Consider the following 24,991-nt stretch of genomic DNA (forward strand, 5'->3'; position numbering starts at 1 on the left):
ACATGTATGCTGGTATGTGCCATTACCTCCTCTGTTTGCACTTCTCCACAGTGTTCTTCTACTGTCTTTCCTCTCATTGTGTTTAGGCCGCTGATAGAAATGTGCATCCCGTCCACCCTGGACGACAGTCTCACACCGGAGGGATGTCACGTCATGTCTCTGTTCACGCAGTTCACGCCCTACACTAGAAGTGATGGTGTCGAGTGGACGCAGGAGGCCCGAGAGGAGTATGCGGAGCGAGGTAATCGCCGTGCTCTATGATGCCAGTATTGGCCGTTGAATTTCTTTCAATCTTTGGCTGAGCCGCTCGTATCTTGATGTGCTTGTTACCTCCACATTGATGTTCTGGAACCAATACACAAATATGTGCGTTGCTGTTTTTTTGTTCTTTGTTGCTTGACCTACTGTTCAGTGTTCCAGTGTATTGAAGAGTATGCACCTGGCTTCCGCTCACTCGTTGTCGGATACGAGTGCCTTCCACCTCCCGAACTAGAGCGTGTCTTTGGACTAACCGGCGGAGTAAGTCTTTACATGACGATTTTGCCGGCATATTTTCTACAACAATGCTCGATAAACTACTACGTAGTATTTTTATAAGAAACTCAGCGCTTTGATTGAGTACAAACATTTTGATGACACTGATAAGTGATAACAAGAGTAGATAAACAAGAGTGTGCAACTCGCGGATGGGTTGGCCCACGGCGGAATTTTTTGTTGACGTAATCTTTTCGACGACGCACGCGCTGCGAGTCCTTTGGAAAGTTTTCGCTCGTGCACTTGGCCGGGGTTTACACTACAAGGTCGGTGCCCAGCACGTGCTCTCACACTGCTCTGCGGCAAAATGCGCGTTTCTCTGAGAAAAGGTGACGTCAACAAAAAATTCCGCCGCGGGCGGGGGTATCTGCAGATTGTGCAGGAGAGATTCGGAGTTGCACACTCTTGTTTATCTACTCTTGGTGATAAATAAGTGATAATCCCTTCCCATGTTGTTGTTGTTTTCCTTGTAGAATATTTTCCATGGATCAATGTCACTGGATCAACTGTACTGGACTCGCCCTAGTCGACTCTATCCGGACTACAGGTCGCCAATCCGGGGACTCTATCTATGTGGGAGCAGTGCACATCCAGGTAGGGTGGCGGATGGGTACTGAGACCTAGTCTAACTGCATACTGTACGCGACATTCGTACACATACCGTTTGAAGTTGCGAAAATGTGTCAGGAGCACTGCTGTTGGTGGCGTGGTCGGTGCTATAGTCATGTGCACTGGTACATCTTGTCTACCTTGTATCATGACAGATCATGAATACTATAGTACATAATATTATGATGTACTTGTTGCAACACTGCTGCGCTGGTACTGCCTATTATGTTAGACGTAGCATTTGTATACTGTTAGGGTTCGTCCGTATTTTTCGAAAAATTAAAAAGATCTGTCCTCAGGCAAAAAGGGGGTGGGTGGTCAAGAGTGCTGGTGGAATTTAATTTTTTGATTTTTCGTACCTTTTTCTTCTTCTTTTTTTTTGGCACCAGTGACTTTCATTCACTTGTTGCACTGATATTAAGGACGTTTAGCAACGCGAAAGTTCGAAAGAAAATTCGAGTCTGGGAATGAGTACAGAAACAAAGGTCGAAACTTCGAAAACTTGGACGCGAAGTTGCAGTGATTTGCGAAAGTAACTTTCTCTTTTCTCAGTACGCATTTCACTACAGGGAGTAGTAATTTTACAGCCCCCTGCTTGAGACTGAGCTGCATATACGGTACGGTACTATAAAATTCAAATAGCTTCGAGAAAAAGTCGTTTCGCATTGCTAAACCTCACAAGTTTTCTTTTTCGAAATAGATTTTCGCGAAATATCGCCACCAAAAGTTCGAATTTTCGCATTGCTAAACGTCCCTATTATAGCTGACTGTGTACTGTACTGTAGACGTAAGTGTGGGATCGATTGTCGCAAACACCAGTATCTACTATGATATACATGTACATGTACAATGACTTTTCATGTCGTTGTAGGACGGTGCATGGCCGTGACGTCGGTAGGCCTACTCACTGTACTTAGCTACTAGTACTTGACACAGGTGCAGTCAGAAAACATGGGGTCAGGAGTTCTTATTTTCGAGCTGGGCATCGGTAAAAATCAAAAAATGGGGGGGGGGGTGGGTGGGTCAGAGACAATTTTGCACGAGGACGGATTTTATAATTTTTCGAAAATTACGGACGACCCCTAAACCGCCCAATGTTTGCGTCACTATTTAAAAAGGTTTTGCAATTTCTCAGAACCAGCGAGTTGACGATGGCAAATGTTCGCGGAGCACTGTGGCCACACATATGCACTCACGGTTGAAGTTTGATTTTACGATGGTAAATTTTTTCGTTCTGCTCTTCTCGCAAAATTAGCAAACATTAATATGTCGCAAACATTAGGCAGTTTACAGTATGTATAAAAGAATTCATTGGATTGAGGAAAAGGTGCGATTGGGAAAAGTCTGAAGAAAAAGTGGACTGTCACCAACAGGACTCGAACCAGGGACCCTCGCTTATGACCAGAAGAACGGGATTTTTTTGTATAGAAAACATCCTATGTCGGATACCGCCAACCATGCATCGACTAGGCGCCAGGCGCGAACTGATGGTGGTGGTGGTGGTGAGAAGGAGAGCTCTGTGCTAGAACTTTGCAGCTTAGAGAGCGTGTGTGGGCAGGCGTGTGTTTACTGCCATATTGCCAGGTGTGTCTTTACCACCATATTTATCAACCATAAGTACAGCTGCAGTGGTGTCTTCAACTTCATTCTCCCGAGCCAAGCTCCGTATGAAAACATCCAAGAAGAAGATTGCCTGATGAGTCCAGCGGGGACGAAACGTACGTCGCGATCGAGCTATGTCGTTGCTGTGTCATCTTCTATGTGCCATGCACTACTTGATGTACCAGCCTGCTATGTCGGATACCGCCAACCATGCATCGACTAGGCGCCAGGCGCGAACTGATGGTGGTGGTGGTGAGAAGGAGAGCTCTGTGCTAGAACTTTGCAGCTTAGAGAGCGTGTGTGGGCAGGCGTGTGTTTACCGCCATATTGCCAGGTGTGTCTTTACCACCATATTTATCAACCATAAGTACAGCTGCAGTGGTGTCTTCAACTTCATTCTCCATAGAAAACATCCTACTAAGAAGTCCTTGCTCTTTCTGTTTGCTGCTCATTTTTTCCACAGGTGGTGGAGTGATGGGTGCTCCGGGATATAATGCAGCCAAAGTTGTCTTGTCCAGCCAACTGTGAAAGCACCGTTTGCGTGTGGTGCCGCACTCCAGCCGATCCGTGTTGCAATTTACCGGCCCGAGTTGTCCACCGGCGCACGCTCCAGTGCATATGTTGGGGTACGCGCCTGACAGCGATCATTCGTACAAGCCGGATACCTACCCCCACATCTTACCCCCATGGCATTGTGTACCCATCGTACCACATGCTTCTCCTTCCCCATCACTTACGTGTACTTGTACTGCACATGTAATTCAGTTATCAAGTACTTTTTTAGTCTCGGAACCTCTAGATTTAGGAGAGGTGTTCATTTATTTTCCAAGCAAAATACAAAACAAAAACAATTGATGTATTTAGAAAAAATATGGCGCTGAGCTGGTGTAGGATGGGTGACTACACTGATGAATGAATCTTCGACACGCCGGGTAAGACAGCTACAAGTACTTTCAGTAAAATCATGTAATGCAGTGTAATGAGACCAGGAGTCTGGCAAACCATTCGACCTCACTCACTTCAAGTCCTGGATATGTATACCCGGTACATTGTATATAACGGTTGAGATTCCCTGCGGATTTACAGCTTACATGTACAGTACACAGACCTGAATAACTTGAAAGCCGCGGCAAACCCGAGTTAAAAAAATCATTGGATCTTGCGTAAATCCGAGGTCGAGACCTTTAGTTCATCTACAAACCATCTGATGAAGACCCACGCAAAAACGCGACCACAACTCTGAGGAGGCTTTGTTGACAAGCCCGAAATACAGGGAATTAATGCTTGTCTTATAATTAGGGGGTGTGCACGGGTAGTCGGGTACCCGTGAGGACCTCGGGTTGACGGGTACAGAATAGTACCCGAAAACCCGAAGTCGCAGATGACATCATGTACAGTGCACGTGTACACATTCACGTAATACTCCCCATGTCTACCTAGTGTGTAAGGGAAGGGGTGCATTGTGGTCTTAACATGAGAACATTACCCGATCGGGTACCCGTGGAAAACTACCCGAACCCGATACCCGAAGAAAATGCCACCTGACTCAGCACTACCTATAACGAGTATCATCTACAATGCGGAGGTGAATGTACGCTTTTCAGGCGTCAGGGATTTTGGGGGAAGTGAAAGGGGATTTATACTGGTATACTGTAAAACGGGACCAAAATTTTAACGTTTTCGTAATTGTGGCATGATAATGTGCAGAAAGTTTACGATGGTTACCTGGCCACCCATTTGTATGCGCATCTTTACATAGGCATCTCAAACCGGGTTCACGATAACGTTTCTTCGAATAACGAATAAAATTGGTTGTTAAAACGTTAGACTTTGTGACTCGTTAGACTTTCCGGTTTTACAGTCATCAAGAGTATATAACCCCCCAAGAGTGTGCAACTCCTGATACCCTTTCTATGGGGTACGCCGACGGCGAAAACTCACATCACGTGGTACAGTGTCGCAGTTGTACGTTTCCAGCCTGTTTTTAGCGAGCAGCGGAGTGTGTCCCCGGGGAAAATTGCAATTCCGCGGCCGCGTTTTTTTCCGCGTTTTTTGCGATTTTTAAAAGACCGCGTTTTCCCGCGTTTTTTGAACTTTTTTGTTGCACTACACGTACACACAGTGCACTGTTCGGTCAGCAACGTCTCATCGTGGCGGCTTTTTACTCAAATATGACGAGTGCTTACACCAGAGACTTGTAACGGATTGATTTCACTACATACTCACTGAAAATTGCTGCACATCAATATTATTCACCGCATATTCACCACAAATTATGCCATATTATGCCGCGTTTTCCCCGCGTTTTTTGCGATTTTTTTCCGCAATTTTCCCCGGGGACAGCGGAGTACTAAAAAAAAGCACTCTCTGACAGAAACTCACTGCGCGTATGCAAATCCCCAGCGTGATCACGGCAGGTTTTCGGATTGCGCGCACGCTATCCTACGTTTGTAATTAGTACAAAGGTATCTGAGACATGTGATGTGAGTTTTCACCGTGGGAGACCCCGTATGCGCAGAGTTGCACACTCTTGGAGGGGGGGGGGTTATACTCTTGCTCGTACCTGTGGTCGATTTGCAGATGTGCAGCTAGCTGAAGAGCTAAAAAAACCCTGACATGATACCTCCTATTAAATATAGGTGGTATCATGTCAGGGTTTTTTTTAGCTCTTCAGCTAGCTGCACATCTGCAAATCGACCACAGGTTATAGGAGGTATCATGTCAGGGTTTTTTTAGCTCTTCAGCTAGCTGCACATCTGCAAATCGACCACAGGTACGAGCAAGAGTCGAGTACATAACCCCCTGCGGCTGGGGGCTTTAATAATAATTTTACTCTTGGACCAATAATTACATACATACTGGTATGGCCATGTTTTCAGGGAGTACTGAGCAAAATAAATACAGGATTGGCGGATTGACTACCTACTTGTAGTCCCGTTCTCAAGTAGTATGCTTGAGGCCTGGTTTGTATAAAAATACAATGGTAGATCGATGTACATGTAGGACTTCCGGAATTCCAGTGTCGGACAACCGAAATGAAATAACTATGATTATAAAATCCACAACAGACAAAGAACTTGCAACTTGTTGCGCATGCGACACAAATGAAGAAGAAAGACACAGAAGCTGCGTGTACGTGCACACAAGCTGACATTTGACAACAGGGAGTCGTCAATTTCTCTCACTCAAATACTCCAGGCCTGCAGGCTAGCTATTATTAATAAATTATTATGATAGCTGCTTGCGCTTGACAGTTACATTTTTTTACAAAATGAACAAATACAATGTGGTTTATTGTAAACATCACGAACAATCAACATGAACACGATCACGGGCAGATAAACGTTTTACAACCAACAAACATACACATAACGACAACAAACAGTTCTTTCTTTGGATTGATTAAAAAAAGGAGCACGCAAAGAGTAAGCCCCATCGAGATAACTCCTTCACAAGAGCTATTCGCCATTGTGCTTTGATACAACTAGGCACCGGTGTGATTATAAAACTCGGCTAAAGCTTCTTCGCATTACAAATGCACACCAGTACTAGCCTTAACGGCCGACACTCTCTGCCACGTGTCCGGGGACTTTTCCCGAGGCAAGAAGAAAGCTGAAACATCAAGCGAAGAGGCAAAAGAGCAACTCCGCAAGATGAGACCCTTTCCGTATGTAGCCTCGCTGGCGAATCTTTCACGTACTGAATGAAAGCGGAGCGAGCATCCCATTTTTATACTCCAAGCTTTGCGCATGCGCATTGTGGTTATTCTGCGCCGGATGAAGCAGGCGCCGCACCTGGCGCATGCGTATTGGCAAAAAAATCAGTTTTCAAAAAGGCATTTTTGAGCGTGTTGCGTTTTCTGCTCTGTCGACATGACGACATCATGATTACGTACGTAATGACTGTGTTGTGTGTGTGTTCTTTCTTTTTTTACTTCTTTGAGTACCAACTACAATACTTGATCCTCTTGGTTATTCACCAGTACTGCCAAAGTGTCTTACGTTATATCACCCTGCTCAAGTAGTAACGTGGCGTGCCTGTTCTGCTATTGTAGAAGGTGGGTGGGTGCAGTCGGACAAGCACGATCTCGTACAAAATTTGCACTCTCATTTTTCAAGAAACCAGAGACAAAGTAACTTCTTTTTTCTTCACAGAGACTGGGAGTCGTGAAAGCTTTTACCACTGACTCCCTGACTATGCATTTATGGACTCTTGATCGTAGGTTACGTTCTTTTAAACCATACGCTTGTACACGCATCCTGTTATAATACTGTATGAGTCCATAACAATGGACTTTTGGCAAGTCTTGCTGCATTGGTGTGCTCTCATCACATGTCATGAGTCCGAGAGACTGCAGTACTGTACAGAATGCATTAATGCCTAATAATGGTACAGTACTACCAAGACTGGCAAGAGTATAAAAGGTTTACTAGTATACCACTACCAGTGCGAATAAAGAAACTCTTTGTGTATCCCCACAACAATAACAAGACCCAACAGTTGAAATCGTTTCCTAACGAACATTGCTGCCGCTATTGATGAATACAGTACTTCTTTCCACGCAGCACTACCAGACTATGGCCTTTGTTCGAGACAAGCGAGTGAAGTCCTACTCCATGCAGTGACTATGTTATACCTGCAGTGCGCAACTTGCAGTTATAGGACTGGCAAGCTGAGTATGCGCCAGGACGTGATGGGAACAAGTGGGCGAACAGCGAGTAAATACACAGGAGTATCCAGCAATTCTGATGTTGTTTACCTAAAGTGAAAAGAAAAGATAGCATGCGACTAGAGAAAATCAATGATCATTCAAACGGAAATAACTATCAAGGTGATATAAAGAAACTCTTAGAAAAAGGTTTGAGTTCAGCTTGAAGATATAGACTGAGATATTGCATTATGGGAAAACGGCTTTGAATATATTTGTGGAAGTTCATAAACATAGTGTACTCAACAGCTTGCAAGTATGCACCCATGACAGATTTCAGACAACGCAGCAGAGCCAAACTTGTTTAGTGTAGCGTTGAACCGAGTTTTACAACACCGTTTCCACATGCCGTGAAACTCAGTACGGATCATCGGTTGCCATGTCCGGCGTATCTCTGCTGTGTGTTAGTCCGTCTTTTCCGCTGCTTGAGTCGACGGCACCGTACGATAGGGGCTGACATGCAGTGCTGCTCCGTTCTATCCTGGTCGACGACACGGGCTGCGATGGATGCTGATCAGTAGGTTCAACTTGAAGCCCAGACGGGAGGCTACGACTCGGAAGGGGAGCAGTGTCTTTGTGTTTGTGGCGGCGGCGATGCCTGAAACACCAGCAGCAGGCCATCACGAGGAGGCTTTGAACGGAGTCGGTCTTCCAGCAGAAGATGATGAAGTTGACGAAGCCTTGTCCAGTGTCACCCACAGCCTGTACAGAGGAGACACAGGCCAGAAGAACTCGATGCACACATGAGGACTGTGGACTGTGGATGCAGTCACACCGACACAGTGCTAATAATACTACTAGATACTGTCGGGCGCCGAAGAATGGAGCGCTGAAGAACCAGGCTAGAATTTTACCAAGCACAGCATACCAATGTATACACGGCGACTCAACTGTGCATAGACTGTAATACAGTAAGTATCGTTTATAAAGTGACCGGATATAATGATATACCGGTTATAGTGATAGAACACGTCAAAATCAAAATCAAATCAGAAAAAATACAGCTAAAATATCACTATATACACTATTATCGGCTATACCGATATATCGCTTATTGTGATGGACTTCAGGAAGCAAACCATATCAAATGTACAGGAAAATATCGCATATAATGATCAAGAGTGATGATCACAAAACAATTGTTTTTTCAATAAAGTTCACTTCTTCCAAAACTGATCCAGTGTTGCCTGGTTGCATCTGGCAGCAGACGTGGCTGAGAGAAAATTCTCAATTTTAGAAAGGTGTCCCTGTATGCTGTGGTCACGAATGTCACTCGACGTACTCATGATCTCTTTTTGCACCAACCCATTATTTTACCTGCTCACACATGTCCGTTTCTGGCCCCTTGCAATGTGCTCCCTTTGTATGCTCTTGTCCGTTTCTGTATGCACATGTCCTTTTCTGGCTGCGCTACCCCTCGCTCCCTTTGTATGGTCTTGTCCTTTTCTGTATCTTTCTGCATGCTCTTGTCTGTTTCTGGCTGTGTTGCCTCTCACACAGTCCGCGGAGCATGCATGCACTTTCAGCATGCTTTTTCCAGCGTGTACGCATCATTTCATGTGCAGTCATGTGCCATGTGTCGGTCAAACATGCAAATCGGCTATAGTGATGCACCGGATATAGTGATACATTTTCGAAAATCAAAGGGGCACGTTATATCCGATATTTACTGTACATAAAATATGAGAACGGTCTAGGCTAGGCCGGCTGACCCCCCAGTTCTTTGGCGACCGGCGGTACTGTACTCCTCATTAATCATAGCACTCTGTAGGGCAGTCGCCTGGATCTGCTTCACCGTCACCAAAAGCAGCACACCAGCACTTCTACATGAGACAGCAATTGGGGTACTAATGCGTGGGAGCGAAACCCAGTGACGTACGTGTCTGTACTCAGTGAAAATTCGATCTTTGGAACTGGGTTAGACTTCCAAAAGACGGAGCTCGGACATGCATACCCGGCAGACTGCAGAAGGAACATTCGCCATGGAATATGTTTGCGTACAGGGAGGGGTCACGCCACAGGGGCATTACATGTACCTACAAAGCCATCATCATGGCGCCAATGCCAGCAACATTCTACCTCCATGTAAAATAAATAAAATAATAATAATGTGTTCTCTGGATGGCAGTCGTGAGTCAGTCAAGTGTCAAGTCGTCAGCGGAATAGCGCGAGCTCCGGTGTGGGAGCAAACCCATTCCTAACCAAAATCATCGCCGAAGTCGCAACCTCTATTTAATAATAATGTCGCCACCATTACCCACCATCAATACAATGGCAAGGCAGGCTGTTGCAGAAGAAGCCCACAGCGAATGCACTCCGTAGACTTTAAAAGCTATCAATTGCCAAGCCATGACAGCTGGCAGGACAGTCCTGGGACAACTTACCTGCAAGTAGAGGAGTGGGTAGTACGGGTTAGGCACATCATTATGCAGTCGGATGTGCACAGTGTCGATGATAAACCTTGTTGTGCCCCATACGCGCAGCAGCAGGAACGCAACCGGTATCACCAGCATTTTGCGATCGGCCGACTGCGCTATGCTCCTGGATGTGGTTGTCAGAAACTGCCTGCCATTTGTGCGTGTCTACAGTGTACCATAGAACAAGAAGAACTATGAGCAACAGAACCACTACATGCTACGCCCATTGAAATACAATCATCTACCGCAAAGTACACATGTATACTATAACAGTCAGAGCCGGTCGGGGCAGATCCAAAAAGGTGCTCAATGCACCAAAGTGCTGAGGTAGACACAGCTACAACATGCTGTCTGAGGATCGCCCAGCATGTGAAAGTTTAAAAGTTAGGCGAGACCAAAAAAATAGAGATTCCCGGGCCCTCCCGCACCAAAATCGAGCCAAAGCCAATTTTTTTGGAACAGTTCATATACAAGTACAGTAAGTATACTGATCGTGTGAGTAGATGTGAATCCGGGCGTGTACGACTCCCTGATGTACAGATCATGTATCAGGGCCATCGTTGGCCGAAATACAGAAAAATAGAACGGGTAAACCGCGTACCTGTTTTCTGTAAAAAAATTGAATTAAAATTACTGGAAAATACTGTAAAAAAACAGTTCTGCATGGCATGCATACATAAATAGGAAAAAATAAAAACTTCGCCCGCTCGCATCAATTTCACATGGGTCCTGCCCGGGAATCTCGATTTTATTTTGGTCTCGCCTTACAGCACAAACAGCTGCCTCTTCTTCTGCCTTTGAAGATCAGTGGGTTCGAACCCATGACCTTGCAGTTCTGCTGTTAGGCACCGGAACTATAAACCATTCGGTCCGAGGGGTTCATCCCCAGCACCATCATTACATAATAAAAATTCGCTCGTCCCCTACTATTACTTTTGGTGCAATGCACCAGAACAACCATCCGGCTAGGGGAAATCCCCATCACAATCGATACAAATAAGCCTTATGCACGTTGTACAGATGCACGAAATCCCGTTAGAATCTCGTGGAATCCCGTAGACCCGGTTGAGTGTTGAATGTGCAGGACCTCATTGTGTTTACTCCTATTTCCACCAAGAAATGGGCCCTGAAGGCATTTCATACAAAAACCTTTTCAGACAAATATCTAGCTAGTCATTAGTTCTATTAAACCAAAGTGAAGAAGCTGGAAAAGCGATTGTTTGCCATTAATTATGAGGCTAAAAGTGGTCAAACGCACATGCATAGCACACAACGAACACCCAACCGGGTCTGTACACACCTACGACCCTAGTACTGAACTTCGTACAGCTGTACAACGTGCATACGGTCTATACAATCATCTTGTGGGGCCACCGGCTCTTCTTGTGGCGGGGGCTGGGGTGGACCCACCTACACCCGCACTGGCATCGCCAACTCTCACATGAATTGCCACGGCGCCCACATTAATCCAGAGACCTCGGAGGGCAACAGCAAATTACTCCACAGAGATTTATGCCAGAAACGGCCAAGGACCGCGCGTTGTGGACAGTACCAACAAGAGGAGGGTCGAGCAGTATCATGAGTCAGTGAGTGAAGTGGATCTGGAGGAACAACTCTGGTCACGGGACGAGCAGCTAGCAAATGGGAGACAGGTGGTCTGTACAGAAACGGAGGATGAGACGGATGATCAGAGGATGGAAGAGGAATTGGATGACGAAACGGTTGGTGAAGAGACAGAGGACGAGGCAGATGATGGTAGTGATGATGATCGTGAGAATGACGAGCGGAACGAGGAAGAGGACGATGAGATGGACGAGGAGGAGTCGGGTGGGAAGGAGCGAGATGAGGCGGATGAATGTGTTGATCGTAAGAAGTCGGCTGTGTATCTACACTTGTTATCTCGTCCTGACTGTCTTGGTGTGTATGATGACTCTCATTTTTCTGTACTGTGTCGTACGCGTTATGTCCAACAGTTGAAAGTCCTTGAGGCAGTTTGTAGACGTATTCATAAGCCTGTTTTGTGTTTTGAAAGAGCACGTTGTTGCACTGAAGTTGTATTCGTAGGTTGACACTTCGTTCAGTGCCTTCTCGCCTTTTGTTACCCATTTTGCGTTTCCTCTAGTGGTTTTATTGCACTTGTATTTGATGTTATTTCTAACACCTTTCTACTTTACAGTACTTAACTTCAAAAAAGTTTCTTGGGTTGTAACCTTTAGTTCCGTATTTTTTCCCACTGATGATAGGAACAAGAAAATCGATTCTGGGTTTCAATAATATTTTTGTTATAAAATTCACAGTATTACATGTCGAACAAGTAACGTAGTTGCGTGATGTCTGCGGCCTTCATCCTATTCATAGCTATATTAATACTATATTGCACATATTATATAAACCGATACTAGTTCAAAACTACTTCAAAGTAGTATTAGATAAACCTTGTTATAGTTCACACATATTGTTAGATTGGCAGCATGAAACAAGGTGGAGGACACTGTGTTCGGAAACAGTGACCGTACTACAACCTTCCGCGGTTGGAAGAGCCCGGTCAAGAAGATTTAAGAAAAGCACTTCAGGTTAAAGTAGCAACATGACTACCAGGACGACATCCAGGAGCGATCAAAGAATACACGACGGACGTAAGGAGAAGTCTAAAACTCCCCTAGCATAATGAGGGTCAGCCTCGGAACCGGGTTCAACACCCATATGGTTCAAATGGTCCGCAGGGACCGGGGCTCTGCCAACCGCGGAAGGTTGTAGTAAGGTCACTGTTTCCGAATACAGTGTCCTCCACCTTGTTTCATGCTGTCAATCTAACAATATAATATACATGTAGCCTCCCATCACCTAGTGTGTGTGTGTGTGTGTGCGCGTGTGTGTGTGTGTGTGCGTGTGCTATCCCAGCACAAGTTGCTATGGCTTCTGCTGTAGCATCGCTATCATCGCCTCTGGCGATGGGCATCAAATGGTCAAATGGTGTGTGTGTGTGTGTGTGTGTGTGTGTGTGTGTGCACGCATGCCAGCATCCATACTTACTTGCCGCCGTAAGTGTCGTCGTATAAGGAAATACAAAATGAATATAAGGATGCAGCTTGTGATCTCCCAGAACTTGCCAGCGAGTAGCATCCAGAACAGCCGGGCGTCGCCGTCACGAACCCAGAAGGAAGCATTTCGCTGGAATACTGGCCACTCTGGCTCCTCGCTGATCCAACACCAGCCGCTGGTGGTCACCGGCAGCGAGTAGCCAAGTGCGCCGCTTAACAATGCGCCGACGGTCACTGCTGTCGGGATTCCGAGGCACACGGCCGCATACACCGGCACGAGGCGCTTCCCTAGCTCGATGTTGTCTCGTACAATGGTGATGTGAAGGTAGACAGCCAGCGCAACCGTCCAGCAGAATGTAGCCATCGACGACCAGGTGGTCACTATGCTCTGGAATCGGCAGCTAAAAGGATTGTCGAGCATGAAATGAGGACCATAATATAGAGCTGCCATTGCCGAAGCACCATAGCCAACTGCACTTGCATAATCAGCGAACGACAGGCATGCTAAAATAAATCGAGACGTGGTTCGTATCCGCGGCCATAGGGCGTACGAAACTATTATTGTGGCACTGCCAAACAGCGACAAGATTGATGACGTAACGACTACGGCATTAACACTATCCTTGACATCAAGCACCATCGCTGAAGCCGGCAAAGTCTGCTTCCATGCGCGGAAGCTCTCGCTCTTCTGCTCGGAGCGTCCCGGCAGTATGCCAATACTGGAATCTCCCACTCAGCTACGATTCAAAGCTGTTCCCGTCTTCGCACTGCAATTCCAGACGTTTGCCCGTGACTCACAACCAATCCGAAACAGGATACTAGTAATAATTAATCTGGTCGCTACACTCTGTCTCTAGCAGCTAGAAACACTTGGTCAAGGAGCCCACGATTTACAAGCAACAGCAACAACTGTGGGAGATATGCACACGAAATCGTACAAGTAGACGTACTTCGAAGCACAACATACGGCGTTCGTGTCATTTCTTTCAAACAGACGGGAAAGTACTTTGTCCCCTTCGAGTAGTTTCAGCAGGACAGACGTCGTGACGACAGTTTTGACGTTACAGAGAGGTGACTTGAGGTTGCTCTTTGACGCGTAGATCGACGGGCGCGGGTTTCCGAGCAGTCTACTACTTGTCTTTGTACTTTCTTCATTCATTCAGCGTGACAGGATCATCCACCGGATTGGACTACTGTAGCTCCAAGATCGTGACAGCACAGTCGTCATCCGCCTAACTAGAGCTCATGCAATCTGAGGCTTCTGAGCTGAGCAAACAGAACACGAAGCTGCTCCGAAATTCAAAAAATTCAAAATCGGCGAAATAATTATAATCCCTGTATGTACACCATATGTACACGGAAAGAAAGTTGGCCATTGGGGATATCGCGCGTACCGTACACCGGCACATATTGTACAGTAATCAGTATGTACACAACAATGAACTGTACTACTTTTTTTCTCTTTTACGTTTACTGTCTTTATACCAGGCGTTGGCCATCCCCTGTACATACAGCAGTACAGTGTATACATGTAGGTGCCATCATTTTTCTTTGTTTCAATAAAATTGTGTTGTTTTTGAAAAAAAAAAAAAAAAACAACACAACAATGAACAACTACTACACTGTAGTAGTAACGCCGTACTAACGGTACTTCAAGAGCAAAATGTGAATAAAACACTATTGTTTTTATTTTGTATTTCGGTATTTAAAACCTACAATAGGGTTGTGGACGCTTGATACGTACATGCACAGTCCTTCCTTCATTCAATCTTCATCAAGGGAGTAGTTTCAACTGTGTACATGTAAATAAGATGGGTTACGTAATTATTAGGGGCTGTCGGTGTCGGACCATCCATGCTGACGGCTCCTTTAAAAAATATGGGGCATCGCCACCATAATGATAAGGGTGTTAAACCGTACAAACGTTGAACCCTCCTACAAACCCGTACACTATGTGTATGTAAAGTCAATTACCGGTATGACAGCCATGTGCGCGATACTAGTACCTGGTAAATGCCAAAATGGAGGTTTCGCCCTGATCGCTGTGCCTCTTTCCCCTGTCGTACGATTTGTACTGTCATGACCAGGGAGTCGTAAGACTCGCACCATTTTACGACTCCGTAATACACTCGGATGTCTCTTATCCGGGTACCTTGGGACCGGGCGATGCCCGTATCTCAGGATAACTCATCTACCATGTATCATGTCTACTCAATATGTCTATTTTGAAGAAGTTTATTTGGCACGTATTGCACATGTTCAGGTTACAGAAAGAACCCCGATGATTGATGAAAATGTGTGGATTTCACAGGTTGGCAGTGACAAAAAAGCACTTGTGCATACGAAAAAAAGTTCAAACACCCCAAATTCCAAGCATTTTTGCCATAGGAACTCAAGCTGAAGGTGCCCGGTAGAGAGACGTGCCCGTATCTGAGGCGTCCGGATAAGAAACGTTTGAGTGTACTATAATATAATATTTATAAAAAGTAAAAAAGGACCAAGGAACTACAACTTACAACAAGAGTATGGTTTATGTACTGTTGGTTACACTATAATGTCCACTAACACCACCACTAACACCACCAGTTACTAAACAGTCAGCTCATGCGATAACGGTGGTGTTAGTGGACATTATTATAGTGTAACTTGTACATGTAGTTCCTTGGTTGATAAATATGGTGGTAAAGACACACCTGGCAATATGGCGGTAAACCCAAACCAAAAAAACTTGATACAACTGAGCTGTGCAGCAGGAGACCTGTTAGAATCCTGCGTATACATACTACATCAAACAATGATGTAATCCCCAGGAATTTGTGACAGGAACCCATTGAAGCTGTACACTCTTGGTCTTATGTGCTACGTAAGATACTTCAAGAGTTTGGATTTCTCTGGCCAGAACTATAGTGCCACCAAGAGGTGGTACTACATGTATGCTCGCTGATCTTAAGGATCCTTCGGGGCAGCTCCCCGTATCCGAACACTTAGGCTGTGATCGTTTGGTCGGATCCGGATCCAGATCCAAATCTCAGATCCGTCGGATTCTTCAGAATCAACCAATCACTTTTTTTGACCTTGGCTGTTGCAATGTTGACGAAGTAAAAAATGGCGCTGACAGGTCACCCAAAAGGGCGAAAGTCGTACTGATTGCGCGCGTGCGCGACGTCCGTAAAGTCAACAAGACTCGACTAGTCGTATGACAATGAGTACAAAAATGATTTTGACCCGCCATATATACGCACAAAGGTCACATTTGGATCCGATGGATCCAGTCAACCCTGCTCCCGGGGCAGGGTTGCTCGGATCCGAATCCGGATTCGACCAATCAATCACTGCAGATCCAGTAGATCTGAATCTGGATCCGGATTCGACCGAACGATCACAGCCCTAGACAGTGTTGTGAATGTACTGACTGGCATATTCTGACATTGTAAATCGGTCTCATAAGTCAAATCGTAGGCACTAGTGTTGAAACGAATAATCGAATAATCGAATAATTTAGAATATTCGTGGGGTGAACGAATAATCGAATAGTCGTAGGAATTATCAAAAATCGAAAAAAAAAAAAAAAAAAAAAAAAAAAAAAGGTCTTTGCTCAGTGCTGACCCTGCTGATATTTGCACGGCGTAGATCTGCTCGTAGTATTTCTTCTCAATCTCCTCTCCTCCAAGTTTTAATCTCCTATCGGTATCTAGTAATACTTCTGTTCTTTCCATACGAGGGAAACATGGATGCAGTGAATGTGATTTTCGGTCTTTGACCACTTTCGACCAAGACCCTATGTAGAGCTGGATCAGGCGTTGCACACTCTGCAGTCTGGGGGGGGGGGGGGGGGGGGGGGGGGGCGGGGGGGTTATGTACTCTTGGCGGTACGAGTATAGGTTAACCGGTTTTGCACCTCCACATAACAAAATCCGATATTAATCAGCAAAAAATTAAAAAAAACTACTTAAAAAGTGCTGAAAAAGTGTTGAAAAATGCCATCATGCGTATGATAGAATATAGATTATTCGTTCGATGGAGGGCGAAATTATTCGATAGATTATTCGTTCGAAGAATCCGTGTTCGGTTTAAACACTAGTAGGCACCCACAAAGGAGTGCCTACAAAGTTAGTTGTCTAAAATCGTCACTCTGTTTGAAAGGTTCAATGCGTACTCGTAGTCATAAGTGCACGAGACCTAAGTGGTAAATCATTCAGCAAACCAGACACTCACAAAGACCCAGAGGACTGCAAAACCTTTCCTCTCTCAGAGTCAGTGGAGAAAGCATAGTGACATTGGTGTAACCGTGTTGCAAACAAATGTTTAAAAAACCTGACAAACACATTAAAAGCCACGACTCAGTACTGAAAATACCCTTGAATACAAAAAGTAACAACTGCGCTCGCCCCCTAATACTATGTACAGAGATAGCATGTTTGTATGCTTGGACACAATTGGCAGAATTGTTTCATCAAGCTTGGCTAAACAGCTGATGGTAGCACTCCAAGTGGTACCACATCGACCCCCAAATCTCGGAACTTCAAGAGCAGATTGAAATCCCCGAATGAAGAAAGAAGGATAAAGGTATGTGTATCACCCACAGTGGGGGGGGGGGGGGGGGGGGGGGGGGTTGTATCTAGCACTTGTACATGGAGGACTTCTATAGTATGCAGTAAATGTTCATGACTTTGAATCCTCAACATCTAATTTCTGGAAATGGAAAATTATGTCTTAGCTCGCTTGTCGTCTTCTTCGTTTGGAGCACCATCGGAGTGTTTCCGTTTACGGCGACTTTGTAGGATGTGGCCATGCAAGGAGCTCCACACCTGCATCTCCCTCGCTGCATGCTGGCCAGCTGAGAATACACGTCGCTCTGACACATCGAGTCGACGGATGAACGTACTGGTATCCGCCACATACGAGTGCTGAGCTTTGTCGATCACACCGAGCACTCTGTTCAAATAGCTCTGCACACCGCGCACACAGGGTGAATGAGAGAGAGAGAGAGAGAGTGAGTGAGGGAGAGAGAGAGAGAGACGCACACACATATGCATGTGGAGGGAGAGAGGCAAAGATACACAAATACACACTTGCGCCAGCACAACAATCTCAATCTAAATAAGAACAATGTACACTCGAACGTCTCATATCCCGGCACCTTGGAACCGGGCACTGCCCGTGTCTCAGACTTGCCCGTATCTCAGGATAACTCATCTACGATGTATCATATCATTTGAAGAGGTTTAATTGGCACATATTGCACATGTTCAGGATACAAAAAGAATCCATTGATAAAAATGTGTGGATTACATAGGTTGGCAGTGACAAATAAGCACTTGTGCATACAAAAAAAAAGTTCAACCCCCCAAATTCGAAGCATTTTTGCCATCGGAACTCAAGCTGAAAGTGCCCGTATGTGAGGCGGCCGGATAAGAGACGTTTGGGTGTACAAGAAGAAGAGGATGAGTAATTATTCGTTGTAACTCCGAGCAATGTACTTATATGTCTTGGCACTGAAAACCAGTCCCCGGCCAGAGCAAGAGTCTAACATCGAACACCTTCTCCGTATTGTCGCTCAACAATTTCTCATGCTCAATATTAATTTTAGAAAATTGTGAACGGTAGGTACCATTCGGCTGTTCAATAATTTCACAACGAACGAGTTATTTGGTGTTTCTGGTGTGTATAATGGCTACCGAGGGTAACAACATGTCGGCTGAGAGTGCATGGAGAAGAGGAGAGATTGTTGCATTATCAATTTTAGTGGTTTTAGATACGCAGTAGGACTTTGAACGTACATGTATAGCCTAAAATGCTGAGACGCTCCCTTCCTCCTTTATTCCTAATCCTCGCGCACTTCCACCGAAACTGGGTGACTGTGCCCTGCTAGATGGGGATTTGTATGCAAAGTGTCATTAAAAGCGCCGTTTCGTTCTTATAAAAGCACGGAAGACCGCAATTGGTCCATATGTTGTGGTCTTTCGGACGCTGAGTCGACTGGTTTTGGTCCGAAAAGGCAGCGATCGGCCCGTATTCCCAATCGAACTCGGGTAAGTAAGCGGTCATGTGCTTATGCGTACACCAGTCACCTGGTAGTGTCAGCCCAAATTTGCTCGAGACTTTTCGATATTATGCCGCATAATTTTGCTGCGCTTCTTTCGATATTATGCTTGGCATTTCCGGGAGGAGACGTTATTTTGCTCTGATTATGCTCAATGACAGCTTCAAAAACGCCAAATTTGGACCAAATTTTGGAGAAAATTTCAGAAAAACATCGAAATTTGCTCGGTTTTGATGAGTTCACATTTTAAAGTGTGAAGATTGACCTCACAATGCTCATTACCAAGCTGCCGTGCAAAGGAATTTAGTGTTGAGCATGGACCTAGTACAATACACGCATGTACCTCTGGCGCTGGACGTGAAACTTCGAGTATCTGCGAAATCACGGTGAAAATCTCCAAAAAATTCGAAATTATGCTCCAAATATGCCGGGCAATTCTTTTTCTAAAATGTTTCGATATTATGCCAAAAGAATTGCCGGAAAATTTGGGCTGACACTATCACCTGGTCACCATGCCTAGCGCCTCCAGGCTACAACTTTTACACAATTATGGCGTTCCTGTCACTCCAGTTGAACCTTTGAACTTTTCTGTTTGAGTTGAACCTTGGTCTGAAAGTTGTAGCCTGAAGACACGGTGATCAGGCGACTGGTGTACGCATGAGCACGTGACCGCTTACTTACCTGTGTTTGATTGGGAATACGGGCTGAATGCTGCATCGCTGCCTTTTCGGACCAAAACCAGTCGACTCAGTGTCCGAAAGACTACAACATATGGACCAATTGCGGTCTTCCGTGCTTTTATAAGGGGCCGTCCGGGGTTACCGATTGTTTTTACAAAACGAAAAGTTTTAGTATTTTTCAGCACCCACCCACCCACCCACCTTTTCTGCAGGTAAAACGAATTCCAATAAAATATTGATGTCAATTTTCGACACCGAGAAGTAACTGGGCATTCCCCATCAGCATTCAATAATTATTTTCAAAACGAAACTCCATCAAACCCACCCACCCACAAACGAAAACATTTCGTTTTTAAAATATTATTGGTAACCTTGGACCCTAAGAACGAAACGGCGCTTTTAGTGACAATTTGCATACAAATCCCCTTCTACGGTAGTAGGGCGCAGTCACCCAATTTCGTGGAAGTGCGCGAGTTTGATTGGGCATAAAGGAGGAAGGGAGCGCCTCAACTTCCTCGGACCAAGACCATTCGACTCAGCACCCCGAAGACTCTTTAAAGCCATGGTCTTATACCGTAGAATCCCGCAGATAAGCCCATGGGCTTATCTGTTTCACAAGGACATTTCGGTGGGCTTATACGCGGGCATAGGCTTATACGCCGACACCAAGTTGTGCTATTGAAAAGTATCAAGGAAGTGAGAAGTACATTGCTGAAAACCACTGTGCAAACAAAAACAACCGATGATTGTGCTGAAATGTAGGAAAAAAACTATAATGTGCATGACTACGTACATGGCATGGCCAAGAGTCCATAATTTATGGACTCTCGGTATGACCTAGGCTCATGGGCTTGTACTATGAAGCTTTGTGATGTTCGAACAAACCCTGGACTTATGCGCGGGCATGGGCTTATACGCGGGATTCTACGGTATTCGAAACACCGCTGCTTTCCTAGCTATTTTAGATGTAAAATGACTCACACACTACGCCATGCCATAAAAGTCAAAGTCCACACAGAAATTTCAATCTAAATCCATTTGTTCACCCTTCCTGCTGGGCTGTAAGTTTGTTAGTATAGTATTTTTCCTTCATTTTTACAAAACATACTTCAAATGTCATTTCATTTATGAAGCCCTTGGCTTTATAACTGAGACTGGTTTTGTAATCAAATATACCTCCATGGCATGGGTTTAAAGGTGCGGACATACGGTAGGAAGTTTCACTTGTGCCAGGTCATCACCATGCCCGATGATATCAAGCTGACCGAAGCGGCACCAAGGGTGAGATGGAAAAGATGACAACTATACGCTCAGGTTGCACGCGTTTCAGGAGCTTGATGAGAAAGTAGGATTTACCCAGGTTGCTCTGTCCCAGAAACGATACGTTTTGACCCCAGGATTTCAGGGCAGGAATGATTTCCGTGAACCAATCCTTAGACTCGAACTGAAGATCAGGAATGAGTGTGTGTGTGTGTGTGTGTGTGTGTGTGTGTGTGTGTGTGTGTGTGTGTGTGTGTCTCTCTCTCTCTCTCTCCAGTAGAAGTCCTCTGAACTTTGCCGGAATATGTCTTGGTCAACATCAGAACTCTATGTTGAAAAGTGGTATATATTTTCATGTAAGAATGACGAGTTGACCGTGCGATTTGCTGAGCGATCCAGACACAGCTTACGACTTACGGCCAGTGTTGCTACATCCGAATCGGGTTGATTTAACTGCAATGGAGGTTGCTGAGTACATATGTAGGATCTCCTCAATGGTGTTGGTCAGCGGAGAGAACCGTCAACGCTTACCGAAGATCGTCGTGGACGGAGTGGATGACTACGGGTCACCATCAAGCCGGGATACTGGCAGGCTGCTGAGATGTTGGGATGATGGGCGCAGGTCCATGTTCAATCTATCGCAGGTTGAAGGCGCCGTCGATGACGCTGAGGAAACATTCCGGGACGCCGAAGAAATCGAGGACATTGAACTCATCCAGTTGGTCAAGGACCTGAACACTAGGAAGATCTTTCGACAAGATGCAAGGATGAACAAGTTTACGACCAAAGCTGTCCAGAAAGTTGTTAGTGATCTCGACACGGGTCACACGTATTGTAGTACATTCGAACCCACATGTACATAATACATATTTTAAATAACACCCCATTTTTGGGGCAGGGTGCCCCTGTCACCTAACCCGCTCGTTGCCTGCTACTTGGTAAGCCTTGCACGCAGTTCGCAACAGAGGCAAAACCTCATTAGCTGCATCCACGTTACCCTCACTCCCGAGTAGGGAGCACCCAGTTGACTACCACCTACCTTCCAAATACACTTTATGGGAAAAAACCAAAATGTTGCGGGTAGTTTGGAATTTGACTAGTCGTGATACCTCCCCTCCTCACGCTGGCCACGGGGAAGGTGACACTCCAGAGCTTTTGGAGGATCCCGACATAGTGCCACTGACACCAGTGAGGAAAGTTGGAGGAAAATCCAAGGTGCAGGATCGGTCCGACAGCCCCAACGAAAATCCAGCCACTCCAGCCCCCAAGCGCTAGACAACTGACAACCTACCTACACCTTCGGCCCCGTCTCCCACTTCCGGGGGAATGAATATGGACATGATAAGCCTGATAAATGGCCTGAGGTCGGACCTGCGCGCCGACCTATAAGTTGTAAGTAATGTTGTGGGCCTTGTGGCAGACGGACTGGCGCCAGCACACGAAAATCTACAAAAGATGACAAATTTGCTGCGAAAACAGGCCCTTGACATAGACCTACTCACGAAGCGAGTGGACAGCCTGGAACTCGAGAACACTGGACTACGGAAAGAGGTCAGTGAGTGACGCCAGGATGGTGGAAAATCAGCCATTCTCAACAGGATGTCCCGTTTGAAGGAACATTTGCGCGACCAGCCTCGGGGCCAAACTGTACCTCGTCTGAACCGAGAGCCACATTGGCGGACCGTGAAGGGGAGCACTCAAGATCTGGTTGAGTACCTCCTCAACCAGAAGGGAAGAGAGAACAACACATTACTACACGGTGTGTCGGAATGTCAGTGACAGGACCTCCCCTCACTCACACGGGCCCTTGTCCCGTCAACCACTCCAATCCTAGAGGTGCTGCGTATTGGCAAACCGAGAGAGGGCACAAATGTACGCCCAGACCAATCCTAATCAAAACACAGAGGTCTGGAAAAGCCTCTCTGCTTAGGAATAAAATGACACTCCGCCACAATGGTCGATCTGTTTACGTTAGCCACGACCTAACTCCCTCTCAACAGGCACGAAGGAGGCAGGTACTCCCCACGTTCAAACAATTACGAGGGCTTGGAACTGCTTGTACCCTTCCTTACGACAAGATATTGGTACAAGGAAATCACTGGATGACGCCTGAACTGGCGAGGCTGCTTCAGGACAAGCCTGCACAATGACGAGTCCCCGCACGACAGAATACTATTGCTACCGATACATGCAGCACTCCCCAGAGCACCACTACCTCTATGCGACAGATAAGTATCACTCATTCAAATACATGTAAAAGTATCACTCATTCAAATGCATGTAATAATTATATTACTACTCTCTAGTCATACTATAGCACATGTCAATATTTTGAACAAACTTAGGGACAGCTTCCCTTTTTATTGATCTTCGCATCCTTTGAGCCACACAAGTTGTGTGGAATTTTACTTTGCGTCCTTGAATCGTGGTTTGACCGTATTGTCCAATGGTCTTACCAGTATCGTCATCGACATGCATGAACATCCGCCAACGTCCTTCACAGCTGAGACTTTCAGCTCGTGCTTAGGCCACGCCGTTTTTTTTCTATGTTTCGCGTCACCTTAGTTGATGAAATCAATGAGGGAGGGCGAAAAAATAAAAAAGCCATCCAAAAAAAAACAGTGTGCGTGCATTGCATTTGTGTACAGTGAAGCGACGCGGCACTGTTCATGTACATGTACATTAACATGTACATGAATACATGGGTGTATCCATCTGCCATGCTTGTGGTCCAAACACAGGCGGCATGATGATTGTGTGACTTGCGGCCCAGCTTATTGCACATACATGTACATGTGTGTGAGCTGAGTTACATTTTCCGGTTTTCTGGGTTTGCATTAAATTTGAATTGCATTTTCAAAAAAAAAAATTTGTTCCGTTTTTTCATTTTTTTAACTCCGGCTGTGAAATACATGCGCGCGGGGGACGCGAACCATAGATAAAAAACGGTGTGGCCTTATCTTGGTTGCGCTCACCTTCCCCTCCTTATGTTATCTCTATAACCAAGAGTACATAACCAAGAGTGTGCAACTCCTATCTTGAGCTGCGATGGGTTCACCCACGGCGGAATTTTTTTATTGCCTCATTCTTTGGCAGAAGCATGACGAAGTGGGTATGGTTTCCCGCGTTTGTTTTGTAGATACGGTGGGAGTTCGTCAGGTTCAAGACACATCGATCTATCGTCCGTTGTTCTGCTTCGACTACCCCCCCCCCCCCTCCCCTACTATTTTGACCTGGCTAGAACCCTGCATATGTAGTTCACTGCATTCAGTATCAGCTCCTACCTCAAAGAGGGATCTAGAGACGTCGGCACGTTCTGGGTGCTGAAATGACAGGATTTTGCACCCCACAGCATAGAAGTATGGTCCCAGCTTATGCAGATCCACGACGTTGGCATCGGCTGCAAGAATTTCCCGGTACGAATCCTTGTAGTACTTCGGTAAATCTACCGACACAATGGGCGTTCTTTGGTTCTTCAGTGCATTTGCCAGCCAAATAGGGAAATCCAGCTTGGATCCACGCACAATGTGCTCACTCTCAGATGTTGCGTCCAAGTAGCCAAGTCGAATCAGAGGTAGGTCCAGTACGCACGGCACCTTTTCTTGCGATGATAAGATATCGTCAATGCTAAAATAATCGCCTCCCCTGAGAAGATCCATTGGCAGTTTTGTTTACGATAGACTTCAGAGCTCAATTTCAAAATACATACATGGACTGGTATCTGACGATGGCCGTCAGGTCGGGTAGGGAAATAAGTAGGCCATCCACGTATACCAAGGCTTTGGTCCGCAATGGCTCCAGGTAACGACGTGCTTTGCTGTAGTGTAGTCGTCGAATCACACAATTTATTAGTTAGCTCACACACACAGTCACATACCGGTAACCACTGATAACTCGAAGCTCCCAAAGATACACATTCCAGGTGGTACAGGTGTCGATTGGGGAAGTCATCCTCTTCGTTTTGAATCTGCAAAAATGTAGCGGCAAAGTCAAATAAAATTAATGATTATTATTCTCCACTATGTCATACTGACGTCACGATGACAATATCGATTGCGCGGAGGAAAAGGCTAGGCTGTACGATTCAATCTCCCAAT

General features: G+C 45.6%; 3 protein-coding genes across 3 annotated transcripts in view; 1 reads left to right on the forward strand and 2 right to left on the reverse strand.

Annotated features, from left to right (window-relative positions):
- Nucleotides 1–3,617, forward strand: part of LOC135805283 (pyridine nucleotide-disulfide oxidoreductase domain-containing protein 2-like) — a 28,320-nt gene extending 24,703 nt beyond the window's left edge. Inside the window, exons 14-17 of the mRNA XM_065319302.1 lie at nucleotides 87–241; nucleotides 413–519; nucleotides 1,008–1,128; nucleotides 3,209–3,617. Coding sequence (XP_065175374.1) covers nucleotides 87–241; nucleotides 413–519; nucleotides 1,008–1,128; nucleotides 3,209–3,273 — 448 coding nt within the window. The 3' untranslated portion in view covers nucleotides 3,274–3,617. The remainder of the gene's footprint in view (nucleotides 1–86; nucleotides 242–412; nucleotides 520–1,007; nucleotides 1,129–3,208) is intronic.
- A 3,721-nt stretch (nucleotides 3,618–7,338) lies between these two features.
- LOC135805284 (G-protein coupled receptor 157-like) lies at nucleotides 7,339–14,226 on the reverse strand. Its single transcript, XM_065319303.1, has 3 exons — nucleotides 12,904–14,226; nucleotides 9,838–10,035; nucleotides 7,339–8,155 (listed from the first exon to the last, which is right to left on the reverse strand). Exons 1-3 carry the CDS (start codon nucleotides 13,549–13,551, stop codon nucleotides 7,811–7,813), a joined length of 1,191 nt encoding a protein of 396 aa, XP_065175375.1. The 5' UTR covers nucleotides 13,552–14,226; the 3' UTR covers nucleotides 7,339–7,810.
- Nucleotides 14,227–17,021: 2,795 nt separating this feature from the next.
- On the reverse strand, nucleotides 17,022–24,837 carry LOC135805285 (DNA replication complex GINS protein PSF3-like). The gene is made up of 2 exons (XM_065319304.1): nucleotides 24,179–24,837; nucleotides 17,022–17,860 (listed from the first exon to the last, which is right to left on the reverse strand). Exons 1-2 carry the CDS (start codon nucleotides 24,551–24,553, stop codon nucleotides 17,618–17,620), a joined length of 618 nt encoding a protein of 205 aa, XP_065175376.1. The 5' UTR covers nucleotides 24,554–24,837; the 3' UTR covers nucleotides 17,022–17,617.
- Between the last annotated feature and the right edge of the window lie 154 nt (nucleotides 24,838–24,991).

Source organism: Sycon ciliatum, chromosome 1 (genome assembly GCF_964019385.1).
Source record: "Sycon ciliatum chromosome 1, ocSycCili1.1, whole genome shotgun sequence".
Classification (NCBI taxonomy): Eukaryota; Metazoa; Porifera; class Calcarea; order Leucosolenida; family Sycettidae; genus Sycon; species Sycon ciliatum.